This window comes from Symphalangus syndactylus, chromosome 16, assembly GCF_028878055.3.
Source record: "Symphalangus syndactylus isolate Jambi chromosome 16, NHGRI_mSymSyn1-v2.1_pri, whole genome shotgun sequence".
NCBI classification, from domain to species: Eukaryota; Metazoa; Chordata; class Mammalia; order Primates; family Hylobatidae; genus Symphalangus; species Symphalangus syndactylus.
Genome location: NC_072438.2, coordinates 55,786,294 through 55,801,295, shown reverse-complemented (window position 1 = coordinate 55,801,295; position 15,002 = coordinate 55,786,294). Strand labels below are relative to the sequence as shown.

The following is a 15,002-nucleotide window of genomic DNA, read 5'->3' as shown; positions in this document are numbered from 1 at the left end:
TTGTGTACCTAATACCTTTATTTGGAGGGGACATGTAGCTTTAGAATGAAAGCTTTTGGGGGATAACTGTTTGATATAATATACAATTACATACCATACAATTCACCCATTTAAATTGTCCAATTCAGTGACTGTTTTTAGCATATTCACAGAGTTGTGCAACCATCACCACAATCAGTTTTAGAACAATTTCATCAATTGAGAAAAAAAACCCTGTATCCTTTAGCTATCTCTGCCTCTAACACCCTGCCCCCACACTTTCTTGTCTCTCTTCCCCCCACTTCTCCAACCCTAGGCAACCAGTAATCTACTTTGTCTCTGTAGATTTGCCTATTCTGGATATTTTCTGTAAATGGAATTTTAGAATATGTGGGCTTTTATGATTAGCTTCTTTCACTTAGCATAATGTTCCCAAGGTTCATCCATGTGAAATCAAAGCTTTTTAAAAGAAATTTGATACTTGGGCAATTATATTAGTGTATGACAAAAATAAATCAGTAGCTCTTTAAAAATGTATATGGTAATTTACATTTTTTATACTTGTCATGGAAGAAATGTTCGATAAAGAGTAATTTGTCAAGTCTCAACTAATTTAGGTTTAATGCATGCTTTGCACAAAAATTTTGTGTTTAGGCTGTTGAAAGCTTCACAAGACCATTGTTAAGAGGCGAATGTCCCATGTGAGTGGAGGAGGACCCATAGATTTGTCTGACACAGACTCCCTACAGGGATGGATCAACATGACTGGCTTCCTTTGTGCCCTTGGGGGAGTGTGCCTCCAGCAGAGAAGTAATTCTGGCCTGGCAACCTATAGCCCAGTCAGTGAACATAAGAGTTCCGTGATTTCCGTGATGTCCTTGGAGGGAAATGCAGATACACCTGTCAGCAAATATATGGATCAGCTGTTGTCGTTAATGGTGTGTAACCATGAGAAAGCGGTACTTCAAATACGGACCAACGATAAGGACCTGGTGGGTCTAGAATTGAGTCCTGCTCTTTATCTGGTGCTATTTAACAAATCGAAGGAGACTATCAGCAAGTTTTTTGACTCCCAAGGACAGGTAAAGTGTGCTCTTTTTTATTTTTCACCTTTCCCTGTGAATAGAGTGACTTGTTTGAAATAATGAAGCCTTTTTCTTTCAGATTATTTCAATTAGGTGCTCACAGTTTTAAAAATTGTCAAAAAATTGTAGAAAGAAGAGTCATCTCAATGAACATCAGCTTGCTTCTAGGAACTCTGATGTGTATGTGTGCCTGAGGGTATACGTGCCTTGTATATGAGTATGAGTGTCTGTGTATATCTGTATGCCTGTTTGGCTGTGTGCCTGTGGGTGCATGTCTCTATTTGTGTGTTTAGATCACTCAGTTTCATCTCTCTAGGGGTCTGTCTTCTGGGCATTGATGGCAAATCGTGAATATATTTGTTCTCTCTATAGATTTTATTGACTGATACCAACACTCAATTTGTAGAGCAAACCCTAGCTATAATGAAGAACTTGCTAGATAATCATACTGAAGGCAGCTCTGAACATCTAGAGCAAGCTAGCATTGAAACAATGATGTTAAATATGGTCAGGTAAGCCTTCTACTGAAATGTAGCAGAAACATACTTTAAGAGATAAGAAAAACCTCTTACACATTGATATTGATAGTAATCGATAAAATAATTTGCCATTCTTTACTGCACACAAACTAGGGTGTGAGAATAAGGTAACCAGAAATTGTATATGCTCTCATATAAATAAATATCTTACTGTTTTCAAACTTATGTTTAGTTCATTTCATTTCATGATTAAAGTATTTTGAATGCCTTCTCTTATGTCTGTATCTGATAATTTTTTTTATTGTCTCTGTGTCTGTATAGGTATGTTCATGTGCTTGGGAATATGGTCCATGCAATTCAAATAAAAACGAAACTGTGTCAGTTGGTTGAAGTAACGATGGCAAGGAGAGATGACCTCTCATTTTGCCAAGAGATGAAATTTAGATGAGTTCTCAAAGGAGCAATGTAGGGTCTTGTCAATCTTAATATGTCGAATGAAGTACAGAAATAGAGTAGATACCTGGTTACTGGTAGAAAGGAAGACATAAAAATAGAGCAGTTTACACGTTTGTTTTTGTCTACATCTCTCCTCAAATTTCCCTAAGCTTTGTGCCTGTGGTAAGCCTCCCTTTTTCTAAAACTGTGCTGTACTTGAGCTAAGAATTTGATTCTGTTTCCAATCTGATATCATAACTAAGGGCCATGATGGAGGATAAATATCCACGTTGCTTGTTCCCTTCTGACTTTTACATCTATGATAGCAATATCCCTTTTATAAAGTCGTCATGTCACCTGGGTTATCTGCCAAATTATTTGCACTCTAAGTAATCTTACATGACTAAAGGGGTGTGTGTGGGGGGGGGTGTGACTTCAAAAAAATTGTTTGCTGTTTCTCTTTTCTCCACCATTCTATAGGAATAAGATGGTAGAATACCTGACAGACTGGGTTATGGCAACATCAAACCAAGCAGCAGATGATGATGTAAAATGTCTTACAAGGTAAAAAAAAAATGACTTTCAAATATTAGTGAGTTTTACTGTGAGAATTATAACTACTTCATTACAGCTTTATACTTGTATTTTATGTGTATTTAAACTTTTTAGATGTGAAACTTTTGTGTTTGAAATATGTAAAGACACTAATCTTCATTACTACTTTTTCTTGACCGATAGACTTTCAGGAAAAATAAATGTGTGAGAGTGGTATGTTTGGGAAGTTAGTGTTGTCAGTTTATGAAGAATAGTCTACAGTTATTGGGAAATAAGATATATAAAGCCTCAGATTGCATTTATGTTATGATTAGGTAGATAAAGGTATTATTTGAGAAACTCATTGTGTTGAGTCTAAGAAACAACTGATTTTCTGATTCAAGCATGAGAGATAGAAAAAAAAAGGAAGTAATTAAGTCTACTTTAACGATAAATACTTATTGACACATATCAGAAAGTGATTAAACACTATGGACTGTATAATAAGCATTTACATATGTTTCTTTGACCAAGCCTAGCTTTATAATACGGTTGTCTCTCAGTATCTGTCAGGGATTGGTTCCAGGAACCACCCCCCAAACTCCTGCCCACATCTCACTCCCATGAACACCAAAATCCACAGACTCAAGTCCCTGATACAAAATGTCATAGTATTTGCATATAAACTATGCACATCCTCCCATATATTTTAAATTATTTTTAGATTACTTATAATATCTAATACAATATAAATGTTATATAAATAGTTGTTATACCATATTGTTTAAGGAATAACAACAAAGAAAAATCTGCACATGTTGAGTACAGATGAAAGCCTACTTTTTTTTCCCCGCAAATATTTTCAATCCATGGTTGATTGAAGCCATGGATACAGAACTCGCTGAGACAGAGGGCCAATTGTACATGCTTGTGATTGAAGGTAGTCATTTTGCCTTGTGGAAAGTTAGTATTGCCTTCTCCCCATTAGAGATGATTTTGTATTCTGGGACCTGCATATTAATTCAAATTATTTGGGTTGTGCTAATAATTTGTTTAATGAAACATCATCCATGAGGTTTTTCTTTCCTCTGAGATTCCTTAATTGTACTTTAATATGATACAAGACTAGAATTGAGAGGAAACTTTATTTTCACGTTTTGGGAGAAGAAAAAATAGAAATGTGTCATTCATTAGGACTGACTGATTCAGAGTTTTTGTGCAAAGTTTGACCTTTGAACTCTTTGTTCCCATGTCCTTATTTTAATTCAAAGCTTATGCTCAATTCTCAACTCTGTTTTTAGGTGGTTACCCAACATTTCCCTCAGAACAGCATCGGTGCATTAAGAAGTGCCATGTTCCTCAGATTATCAATCCTGCCATTGTCTCACCATATGAAGCAGGGATTTTAGATAAAAAGCCACCACCTAGAATCAAAAGGGGCTTGAAGTTAATGTCAAAGGTGAATTATTTTGATAATCTAGCTATCTTAAGTTCCCCTTCCAACTAAATTTTCAGCTTTTCTTACAGTACTTACTCTTACATTTATATTTGAAATACCCTACGATTTTCAGTTATGTGTTTTTATTTTGTATATATTACAAAGGATTCCTTAGTTAGGTACCTGATGGACCTTATTTTCATGAGAAAACATTTTATTATAGCAGATGTCTTGTGTCATGAAGATCATTTTTTCTGTAATCATTCTAGACATTCTGAAACAGACTAGAATGTAGACTGTAGGATTTTTTATTTTAAAAGACATTGAACATTTTTAATATGTATGTTTACATGTAAATATAATAATTATATTTAGGTAGAAACACTACCTAAAATAATTTATAGAATGAGGAATGATTGATTTTAACTACTAGCAGAAATTATATCAATGAGAAAATTCATATTTTTAAAGACTATATTAATGTATAGACTTCATACAATAAATAATCTGATCATTTATAACCCTGTTTTATTGTGTAGATACTTCAGAGCATTGCCAATCATGTTCTTTTCACAAAAGAAGAGCATATGCGGCCTTTGAATGATTTTGTGAAAGCAGCTTTGGTGCAGCATGAAGGTAAGCTACGTGCCACTTACTCACTTGCTCTATTTGAATCACATATTTTCAGCTTCACATAAGTCCATGTACCTGTTTTACATGAAGTTCCTGTGGAGGTTTTTCTCTTCTGCTCTAGGTCAAGACATAGCTTGTCTTATTTTATTTTACTATAAAAGACAGTCATAAAAGGAATTAATTTTTTTATAATTTGGTAGTGATTTTCATGTTTGAAAACCAAGAGAGATTTTGGACATGTCTAGTTAAATAAAGGATTTGAGGATGGTACAATATTGGGACAAGGAAGGAGTAGAATTCCTTTTGTTTAAAACTAAAACCAAATTGGTATCGATAATGCATAACAATGTTTAATAAGGTTTTTTGATGTTAGAATATTTATGATACTTAAATTTGGAACTGTATCTGAACTATTATTCTTTAAACCAAGTAATGCAAACACGTAAGATTTTGTTCATGAGTAACTGAACTTTATGATTTTAGAAAACTTTTCTGCTGGATTTCTATAACCAGGTATTTCACTTTATTTCTGAGTTATTGGCTTATCTGTAAAGTGGGGATAAACTCTTTGCCTGAGTTGTTTTTAGAGAAAAAAAATGAGATAATTCATTAGAAAGTGCTTTTTAAATTTATGTCTGGAATTCTGCTTTTCATCCAGTGTGAATCTAATTGATCCTCATCATCTAAGCTAGTCTTGTACAACTCTCTCTTCCAGTTTATCATCATTGTAGTTGTTATCGACTTTCTTTCTGTTAGGGAAATCAGAGTTTAAAAGGTATATTATTGCTGGCTGGGCATGGTGATTCATGACTGTAATCCCAGCACTTTGAGAGACCGAGGCGGGCGGATCACAAGGTCAGGAGTTTGAGACCAGCCTGGTCAATCTGGTGAAACCCCGTCTCTACTAAAAATACAAAAATTAGCCGGGCACGGTGGCGGGCACCTGTAGTCCCAGCTACTCGGGAGGCTGAGGCGGGAGAATTGCTTGAACCTGGGAGGTGTAGGCTGCAGTGAGTCGAGATCATGCCACTGCACTCCAGCTTGGGCGACAGGGCAAGATTCTCTCTCAAAAAAATAAATAAATAAATAAATAATATACATTGCTGAATGACAAGCCATGTTGGAAAGAGAGTGAATGTCAGCATAGGATTCATATTCTGGCACACTGAGTACCCATAGAAATTTAAAAGGATCAAAGTTTTAATCCTGGCTCTGACCTAACAGGCTATATATCTTTGGGGAGGTCTTTTGTCTGGACCTTCATTTCCTAATCTGTAAAATACTAGTCTCTTTCCAAAGTTTCATCCATCTCAATTTTGTTGTTGTTTAACTTCAGAAGCTGAAGCCAGGTATCAGCAATGGAAAGCCAACTTTCTCCTTGTCCTTTTTACTTTGTCTAATGACAAATCACTTTGTGGGAACAAGCCCTCCGTATTTGTAATTGTAATCTCAGTTGCTTCACAAAGTTATGTCATATAAATTGAATTCAAACTTAAGTCTGGGTGTCTCTGGTGTTGAAAATTCTGATGACTTTGCGTTTTTTAAGGTTTTTCCTTGATAGAGTATCTGATTGTCCTACAGTGATGCACTAAATCATAGTCTTTCCTTCATCAGTGACGGCAGTGTGCTCACTTTACGTGTCTACTCTGGAACAATCAGGAGAAAATCGGCCAGTATCTTTCCAGCAACAGGTAAGATTTCCCAGTCATGGGGATAGTGAACACTCTCCGTTTAAATTTAGATTAATAAAATTATTGGTCATGAATTGTGCTTTTTACTTTGCTGCATCTTGGACTAAGAATTATGGTTTAGAAAGAGAAAGACTCTTTTTTAAAAAAAAATACAAACAAAAGATTAAGTCATATTAAATAATCAACAAACCTACTTAGGTTCCAGTGGTTATTATTATTATTTTCTCAAGTTAAGAAATCACAGATTAGCTCTTTGGGTTTGAATGGCTTGCAAACTGTCATAGACCCAAAGAAGTTCAAATTAGTGCTGGCATTTGAACCTGAAGAACAGCTAATTCGTAGGAATTCAGTAATTAAAATATTGTCAGTGTTTCAATTCTATGATAAACTCATTTGTGATACTCTAAGTATATGCAAATAAAGCTTTATATAGAAACTACTGGCCTGGCACAGTGGCTCATGCCTGTAATCTCAGCACTTTGGGAGGCTGAGGCAGGTGGATCACCCAAGGTCAGGAGTTCGAGACCAGCCTGGTCAACATGGTGAAACCCCATCTCTACTAAAAATACAAAAATTAGCTAAGCATGGTGTCAGGCGCCTGTAATCCCAGCTACTTGGGAGGCTGACGCAGGAGAATTGCTTGAACCCAGGAGGTGGAGGTTGCAGTGAGCTGAGATCACGCCATTGCACTCCAGCCTGGGCCACAGGAACAAAACTCAGTCTCAGGAAAAAAAATGAAAATATTTAAAAATTAAAAGTATTAATTTGGGCATTGTTTCATTAGCTCTTATTAGTCTCTTGTGTAATATAAATTACTTGCTGTCCCATCTAGTTATATAAACTTGGAAAGGGACCAAATTCCTATGTATGAGGAGTTGCTTACAAAGGAAAAATGAGCCCAAATTATTTTTAAATGCCAACAAAAATGGTTAGCACGTTCACAGGAAAGGTAGTGGACTATGAAGCTAAGGGTAAGCAATTGGGAGATGGGAGTTTAAACCACAGGACATTTTAATCTTTATACATCATTAATGGATTGAAGTAGACATGGGCCTGAGGTCTTTTGGGTGCTGTTTACAAATCAGCAGGGACCACCAGCTGACACTAAAAAGAAAAGCAACCAGTTGCAAGCTAAAGAAATGTGTACTGCTAAACGTGAACTGCTAGTTTTTTTTCTAAGTAGTTTGCTATATCTAAGGGTCATAAAGCTGTTGGAAGACGACATTTTGATAAGATGGCAATGCTTCTTGAATACCTGCATCCTTAAGAGCACAAACCTGTGGCAGATATGCTGTGGTCCAGCCTTAACCTTACCAGTTCAAAGTTTGAGTAATTTATGATGAGGTAAAGTACAATGTTGATTGCTTTCTTTTTGATTGAGAAGCAGAGTTACCACTAGGCCACTTGTTAGATGTGATAGAGGACTATGAGGAAAGATGTATCTAATAATCACGTTGCCATGTTTGGGGATCCGACTTTTCGCCTATTCTATATATTATTTATATATACAGGGTATGTTTTATTTTATATGTTGATTGTCATAACAGTAGTAACAAATCATATTTTATCATCTTGCTTTCATAAGTTTTCACATTTAATACTTACCAGGGAGTGAAGACAACATTATTTTCAAATGATAGGTAAGGAAAATGCAACTCAATGTGAATAATTGGCTTGCGTAAGATCCCACACCTGATTCATAGGTCTTTTGGTTTTAAGTGCGGGACTTTGCTTCTACACTGTAACATTTTTTGGAACCCTCATAAAGGTTAATGGGTTTTTTCTTATTATTATACTTTTAAGTTTTAGGGTACATGTGCCCAATGTGCAGGTTTGTTACATATGTATCCATGTGCCATGTTGGTGTGCTGTACCCATTAACTCGTCATTTAGCATTAGGTATATCTCCTAATGCTGTCCCTCCCACCTCCCCCCACCCCACAACAGTCCCCGAGTGTGATGTTCCCCTTCCTGTGTCCATGAGTTCTCATTGTTCAATTCCCACCTATGAGTGAGAACATGCAGTGTTTTAGATTAAGGTTCAGAAAATATAGTCTACTTCAGTATTGCTATAAAATTTCTGTGGACGTTTGTTTTGAATCCCATTTAGTGGGATTTAGTTTGTGAATAAAATATCCTCATTGTTAGACACTTACTTTATGATGATACAGTGAGAGTAGTTTGCTGAATCTTTTAAAGTACATTTCACAGTACTTTATGCTTAGTAAGTGCTCCATAGTGCCTGTGAGTTGAGTGTTATGTTCATAGTATGTGTCAAAACAAAGAAAACAACAGAATCTGATGATGAGAAGTTAAAGATTTGTATATAATATGCCTTGAATTGTAAGTGCCTGTTGTTAGTTGTATTACATATAGGTCATAGTTTTGTACACATAACTCAGAACCATGGATACTGTTAAAAGAATGTATGAATATATGAAAGAATGTATAAACATAAGAATGCATGGGTATATAATGTTCTTTCCAAATTAATTCTTATTTTTTGCTCTATTAGATTTTTCTCAGTGTAACAAATGTTTATTCCTGTGTAATTAAGGGCATATTTTCTGAACAGAGTGCTCACGTTACGTAATTGAAAATTATATAATATAAAAATATAATACTATTTTTAGGCCAGGCATGGTGGCTAATACCTGTAATCCCAATATTTTGAGAGGCCAAGGTTGGAGAATTGCTTCCAGCCTGGGCAACATAGTGAGACCTCGTGTTTATTAAATAAATAAATAAATAAATTGGGCACAGTGGCTCATGCCTGTAATCCCAGCATTTTGGGATGCCAAGGCAGGAGGATTGCTTGAGCCCAGGAGTTTGAGACCAGCCTGGGCAACACAGCAAGACTCCCATCTCTATAAATAATAAAATATTAACCAGGTATGATGGTGCACACCTGTGGTCCCAGCTACCTGGGAGGCTGAGGTGGGAGGTTTGCTCGAGGCTGCAGTGAACTGTGAATGCACCACTGCGTTTGAACCTGGGCAACAGAATGAGACCTTGTCTATAAATAAAGAAATAAGTAAAAATATAAATAAAAATAAGTAAAAAGAAATGCAAGTAAATAGAAATATAAATACATATAAAAATAAAAATGAATAATACATCAAAACACACAATTTTTAAATTTAATATCACTGAGGGCATCCTAGCCATTTTTCTATTTTTCTAGGAAAATATTTTTATTACTCCTTTTTTCCTAAAGTCCCACCTTTCCTTACAAAGCAGTCTTTTGTGCTTTTGAAGATTAAGTGATCTGATTATATATATATATATATAATATACTTAGGACAGTATCTGGTACTTGTAAAGTGTTGAATAAATGTTAGATCTCATTTTTGTTCTAAATTCCCACTGATGCTCTTGGAGACCCATTTTCTTTTTTTAAAAAATGAAGATACCTTTATAATAATCTCAGTTATTAAAAAAATTATTAAATTACTCAACATAGAAATCTAAAGAAGAAAGTAAAAAAAAATAAAAATTGTTTATCCTCCCTCTCAGAAATAATCCAGTTAACGTATGGTGAATAGTCTCCCAGTCATTTATCTATGCACATGTATATTTTTTTCTCCTATGAAATGATATCTAGGTTGTTTCCATTAATATTTTTAAAATGCTGACCTGGTACCAGCAGCATGATGGGCTGAGTTAATACAATCTCCTTCCCAAGACACAAGACTCATAGATATGCTAGGTGTAAAAAAAAATATGTATACTTAAAAAAAATTTAGGCCAAGTACAGTGGCTCAAACCTGTAATCCCAGCACTTTGGGAGTCTGAGGTGGGTGGATCACATGAGGTCAGGAATTCAAGACACGCCTGGCCAACATGGCGAAACCCCATCTCTACTAAAAAAAAAAAAATAAGTACATAAAAATTAGCCAGGCATAGTGGTGGGTGCTTGTAATCCCAGCTACTTGGGAGGCTGAGGCAGGAGAATCATTTGAACCTGGGAGACAGAGGTTGCAGTGAGCCGAGATCACGCCACTGCACTCCAGCCTGGGCAACAGCCTGGGCAACAGGAGCAAAACTCTGTCTCAAAAAAAAAAATTAAATTTATAGCTGAAGGTAGTTTCTAAGCAAATTACCTAGCATACAGTCAGTACAGACAGATAAAGAAATGGAAAATATGAAAGAGGTTAAGAGATGCAGAAGACAGAATGAGAAGGTCCAAAATATGTCTAGTAAGTGTTCCCTAGAAATCGAGCTCAGTGAGAATGGGAAGAAGTAATATTTGAAAGGGGAAAAGATGAATGTTTTCTAGAGTTGATGAGTGGCATGAATCTTGAGGTTAAAGAAGCACACTGAGTCTTGAGCAGACTGTATAAAAATTAAACCAGGTTGTAATACATATGGGAATGTAATATATGATAAAGGTGGTATTCGAAATCAAGGAGATTAGGTTGGACATTCAATAAATGGTGTTGACAAAACTGAGTAATGATCTGGAAAAATATCTTCATACCATTTATGAGGATAAACTCCCATAAATCAAAACAACATGGCAAAGCAAGGCCTTTTTCATCCATTCAAAATCCATAAGCTAGAAAGGAAAAGACTGATAAAATGAATTCATTCAAAAATCATAAACTTCTGTCTGGGACAAAAATGTCATGAGTAAAATCAATCCTATGGTTAATATCCTCGTCCAGTAGTTCTCTTCGAATTCTCCTAAAAGTGCTTCTGTGGCTCAAAGAGCAATACCTTGAAATTTTTGGTGCATGTTGTCAGATTACCCTTTAGAATGCCTGTTGCTTTTAAAATATTTTTTTATTTTAGTATTGTTTATCCAATTATAGACTATTTTACATACTCAGTAGACAACATAAAGCCTCAGAGGTACTCTATTCTTTGTCTTTTAGGCATCAGGTACATGAAAAAGAAGAGATCAAGGCTTTGAAAACGTTAAGTATTTTCTACCAAGCTGGGACTTCCAAAGCTGGGAATCCTATTTTTTATTATGCTGCACAGGGATAAGAAATATTATGTTTTGGTGTCTCCCAACAGAATTTTTTAAACAATAGCAATTATAGAGAGATGGCAAGTTTGGTCTTTCATATTTGACTTAACAGGAATTGAAGACAAGTTTACCTGGGAGCGTACAGTGGGTTAAATAGCCTGCCTTTCCTAAAATGATGGTCAGTATCTAGTAACTGCTTTTCAGACTACCCATTTCATATTGGTTTCCCTGTCCTACATCATTTTTTAAAATACTGCCTACGATGGATTAATTATCAAGAGTTAAAAAACCACAAAGAATCTTTTGTTTTCAAGTATATTCTGATTAAATAGTACTCACAACATCACAACCAGAAACGTTTTTAAAAGAAGAAATAAAACTGTAAGAACCTGTTTCTGAGAACTTTTAAAAATATGCTGTGTAAGACAGCATCAGGGTGATTTAGAAAGTAATTCAAAGGGGTGGTGGGAAATCATGAAGATGGTGCAAGGGGTGGCCTGGAAAATGGTGCTTGTTCGTGCTGCCCTCAGTCGAGGCTGGTTCCTAGAAAGCCTTTCTGGAAATGTTGTGAGCTCTTCCTTAATAATAGATATGATGCTTGCATTGCTTTTCCTACCATTGTCTTTTTTTCTTGCCTCATTTTACCTTCCTTTTGAAAACTCTTCTGTGATATTATTTGGTCCCATTTACCATAACATACATTCATGGTAATTGAGCCTTAGAGACAACATGATACGTATAGAGACCACTGATTTTGGAATCTCAAGGATCATGTTTAGACTTAGTTCTGCCACTCATTAGCTATAGACTTAATCTTTACCAGTTTCCTGGATTTAACAGTATTTAACATCCATGACCATTAAGTTAGTAGACGTACATTGTTGGTCAACTTGCCAGCCACAGGTGGCAGTGTGTAGTAAACAAACTGAGGTTGAGAAATAGTGGGGAGGCGGTGAAGAATCACTGGAAGATGGGAAACTTGTCTAATTGGGTCATTCGGATAGCCTTAAGAGCAAGTCCAAGACATTGGAGCATTAGGGAATCAAGAAAGTAAGAAAATTGTGTTGAACCTCCACCTGCACCCCCCTTTAACAATTCTAAGTAACCCCTCCTCACCTTCCCATGAAAGGCCTCTCTGCAGCTCTCATCTCAGTTGCCATTTCTAAATTGCCTAAGATCATTTTAATTTTTTTTTTTTTGGATTTCAGCATTCTAATTTTTTTTTACTTTACATTAAGTTTTAGGGTAGATGTGCATAACGTGCAGGTTTGTTACATATGTATACATGTGCCATGTTGGTGTGCTGCACCCATTAACTCGTCATTTAGCATTAGGTATATCTCCTAATGCTATGTCTCCCCCCTCCCCCCTCCCCCCACCCCACAACAGTCCCCGGTGTGTGATGTTCCCCTTCCTGTGTCCATGTGTTCTCATTGTTCAATTCCCACCTATGAGTGACAACATGCAGTGTTTGGTTTTTTGTCCTTGTGATAGTTTGCTGAGAATGATGGTTTCCAGTTTCATCCATGTCCCTACAAAGGACATGAACTCATCATTTTTTATGGCTGCATAGTATTCCATGGTGTATATGTGCCACATTTTCTTAATCCAGTCTGTTGTTGTTGGACATTTGGGTTGGTTCCAAGTCTTTGCTATTGTGAATAGTGCCACAATAAACATACATGTGCATGTGTCTTTATAGCAGCATGACTTATAGTCCTTTGGGTATATACCCAGTAATGGGATGGCTGGGTCAAATGGTATTTCTAGTTCTAGATCCCTGAGGAATCGCCAGACTGACTTCCACAATGGTTGAACTAGTTTACAGACCCACCAACAGTGTAAAAGTGTTCCTATTTCTCCACATCCTCTCCAGCACCTGTTGTTTCCTGATTTTTTAATGATGGCCATTCTAACTGGTGTGAGATGGTATCTCACTGTGGTTTTGATTTGCATTTCTCTGATGGCCAGTGATGATGAGCATTTTTCATGTGTCTTTTGGCTGCATAAAAGTCTTCTTTTGAGAAGTGTCTGTTCATTTCCATCACCCACTTGTTGATGGGGTCGTTTGTTTTTTTCTTGTAAATTTGTTTGAGTTCATTGTAGATTCTGGATATTAACCCTTTGTCAGATGAGTAGATTGCAAAATTTTTCTCTCATTCTGTATGTTGCCTGTTCACTCTGATGGTAGTTTCTTTTGCTATGCAGAAGCTCTTTAGTTTAATTAGATCCCATTTGTCAATTTTGGCTTTTGTTGCCATTGCTTTTGGTGTTTTAGACATGAAGTCCTTGCCCATGCCTATGTCCCGAATGGTATTGCCTAGGTTTTCTTCTAAGGTTTTTACAGTTATAGGTCCAACATTTAAGTCTTTAATCCATCTTGAATTAATTTTTGTATAAGGTGTAAGGAAGGGATCTAGTTTCAGCTTTCTACATATGGCTGGCCAGTTTTCCCAGCACCATTTATTAAATAGGGAATTCTTTCCCCATTTGTTGTTTTTGTCAGTTTTGTCAAAGATCAGATAGCTGTAGATATGCAGCATTATTTCTGAGGGCTCTGTTCTGTTCCATTGGTCTATATCTCTGTTTTGGTACCAGTACCATGCTGTTTTGGTTACTGTAGCCTTGTAGTATAGTTTGAAGTCAGGTAGCGTGATGCCTCCAGCTTTGTTCTTTTGGCTTAGGATTGACTTGGCAATGCGGGCTAGCTCTTTATTGGTTCCATATTAACGTTAAAGTAGTTTTTTCCAATTCTGTGAAGAAAGTCATTGGTAGCTTGATGGGGATGGCATTGAATCTATAAATTACCTTGGGCAGTATGGCCATTTTCACGATATTGATTCTTCCTACCCATGAGCATGGAATGATCTTCCATTTGTTTGTATCCTCTTATTTCATTGAGCAGTGGTTTGTAGTTCTCCTTGAAGAAGTCCTTCACGTCCCTTGTAAGTTGGATTCCTAGGTATTTTATTCTCTTTGAAGCAATTGTGAATGGGAGTTCACTCATGATTTGGCTCTCTGTTTGTCTGTGATTGGTGTATAAGAATGCTTGTGATTTTTGCACATTGATTTTGTATCCTGAGACTTTGCTGAAGTTGCCTATCAGCTTAAGGAGATTTTGGGCTGAGGCGATAGGGTTTTCTAGATATACAATCATGTCATCTGCAAACAGGGTCAATTTGACTTCCTCTTTTCCTAATTGAATGTCCTTTATTTCCTTCTCCTGCCTTATTGCCCTGGCCAGAACTTCCAACACTATATTGAATAGGAGTGGTGAGAGAGGGCATCCCTGTCTTGTGCCAGTTTTCAAAGGGAATGCTTCCAGTTTTTGCCCATTCAGTATGATACTGGCTGTGGGTTTGTCATAGATCTTATTTTTTTTGAGATATGTCCCATCAATACCTAATGTATTGAGAATTTTTAGCATGAAGTGTTGTTGAATTTTGTCAAAGGCCTTTTCTACATCTATTGAGATAATCATGTGGTTTTTGTCTTTGGTTCTGTTTATATTCTGGATTACATTTATTGATTTGCATATGTTGAACCAGCCTTGCATCCCAGGGATGAAGCCCACTTGATCATGGTGGATAAGCTTTTTGATGTGCTGCTGGATTAGGTTTGCCAGTATTTTATTGAGGATTTTTGTATAGATGTTCATCACTGATATTGGTCTAAAATTATCTTTTTTTGTTGTGTCTCTGCCAGGCTTTGGTATCAGGATGATGCTGGCCTCATAAAAATGAGTTAGGGAGG

General features: G+C 36.3%; 1 protein-coding gene and 1 long non-coding RNA gene across 2 annotated transcripts; both read left to right on the top strand.

Moving 5' to 3' along the window:
* The first annotated feature begins 821 nt into the window (after positions 1–821).
* On the top strand, positions 822–1,991 carry LOC129464620 (neurofibromin-like). Its single transcript, XM_055246007.2, has 3 exons — positions 822–1,061; positions 1,437–1,576; positions 1,865–1,991. The coding sequence occupies exons 1-3, from the start codon at positions 852–854 to the stop codon at positions 1,989–1,991; spliced, it is 477 nt and encodes a 158-aa protein (XP_055101982.1). The 5' UTR covers positions 822–851.
* Positions 1,992–2,479: 488 nt separating this feature from the next.
* Positions 2,480–4,500, top strand: LOC129464712 (uncharacterized). Its single transcript, XR_008651679.1, has 3 exons — positions 2,480–2,542; positions 3,814–3,971; positions 4,490–4,500. It is a non-coding gene; the product is annotated as an uncharacterized lncRNA (long non-coding RNA).
* The last annotated feature ends 10,502 nt before the right edge of the window (positions 4,501–15,002 follow it).

Coding starts and splice junctions, on each gene's coding strand:
- LOC129464620 (XM_055246007.2), top strand. CDS start 852: ATGTCCTTGGAGGGAAATGCAGATACACCTGTCAGCAAATATATGGAT. Junction 1,062..1,436: donor TTTTTGACTCCCAAGGACAG/GTAAAGTGTGCT, acceptor TTCTCTCTATAG/ATTTTATTGACTGATACCAA. Junction 1,577..1,864: donor ATGATGTTAAATATGGTCAG/GTAAGCCTTCTA, acceptor GTGTCTGTATAG/GTATGTTCATGTGCTTGGGA.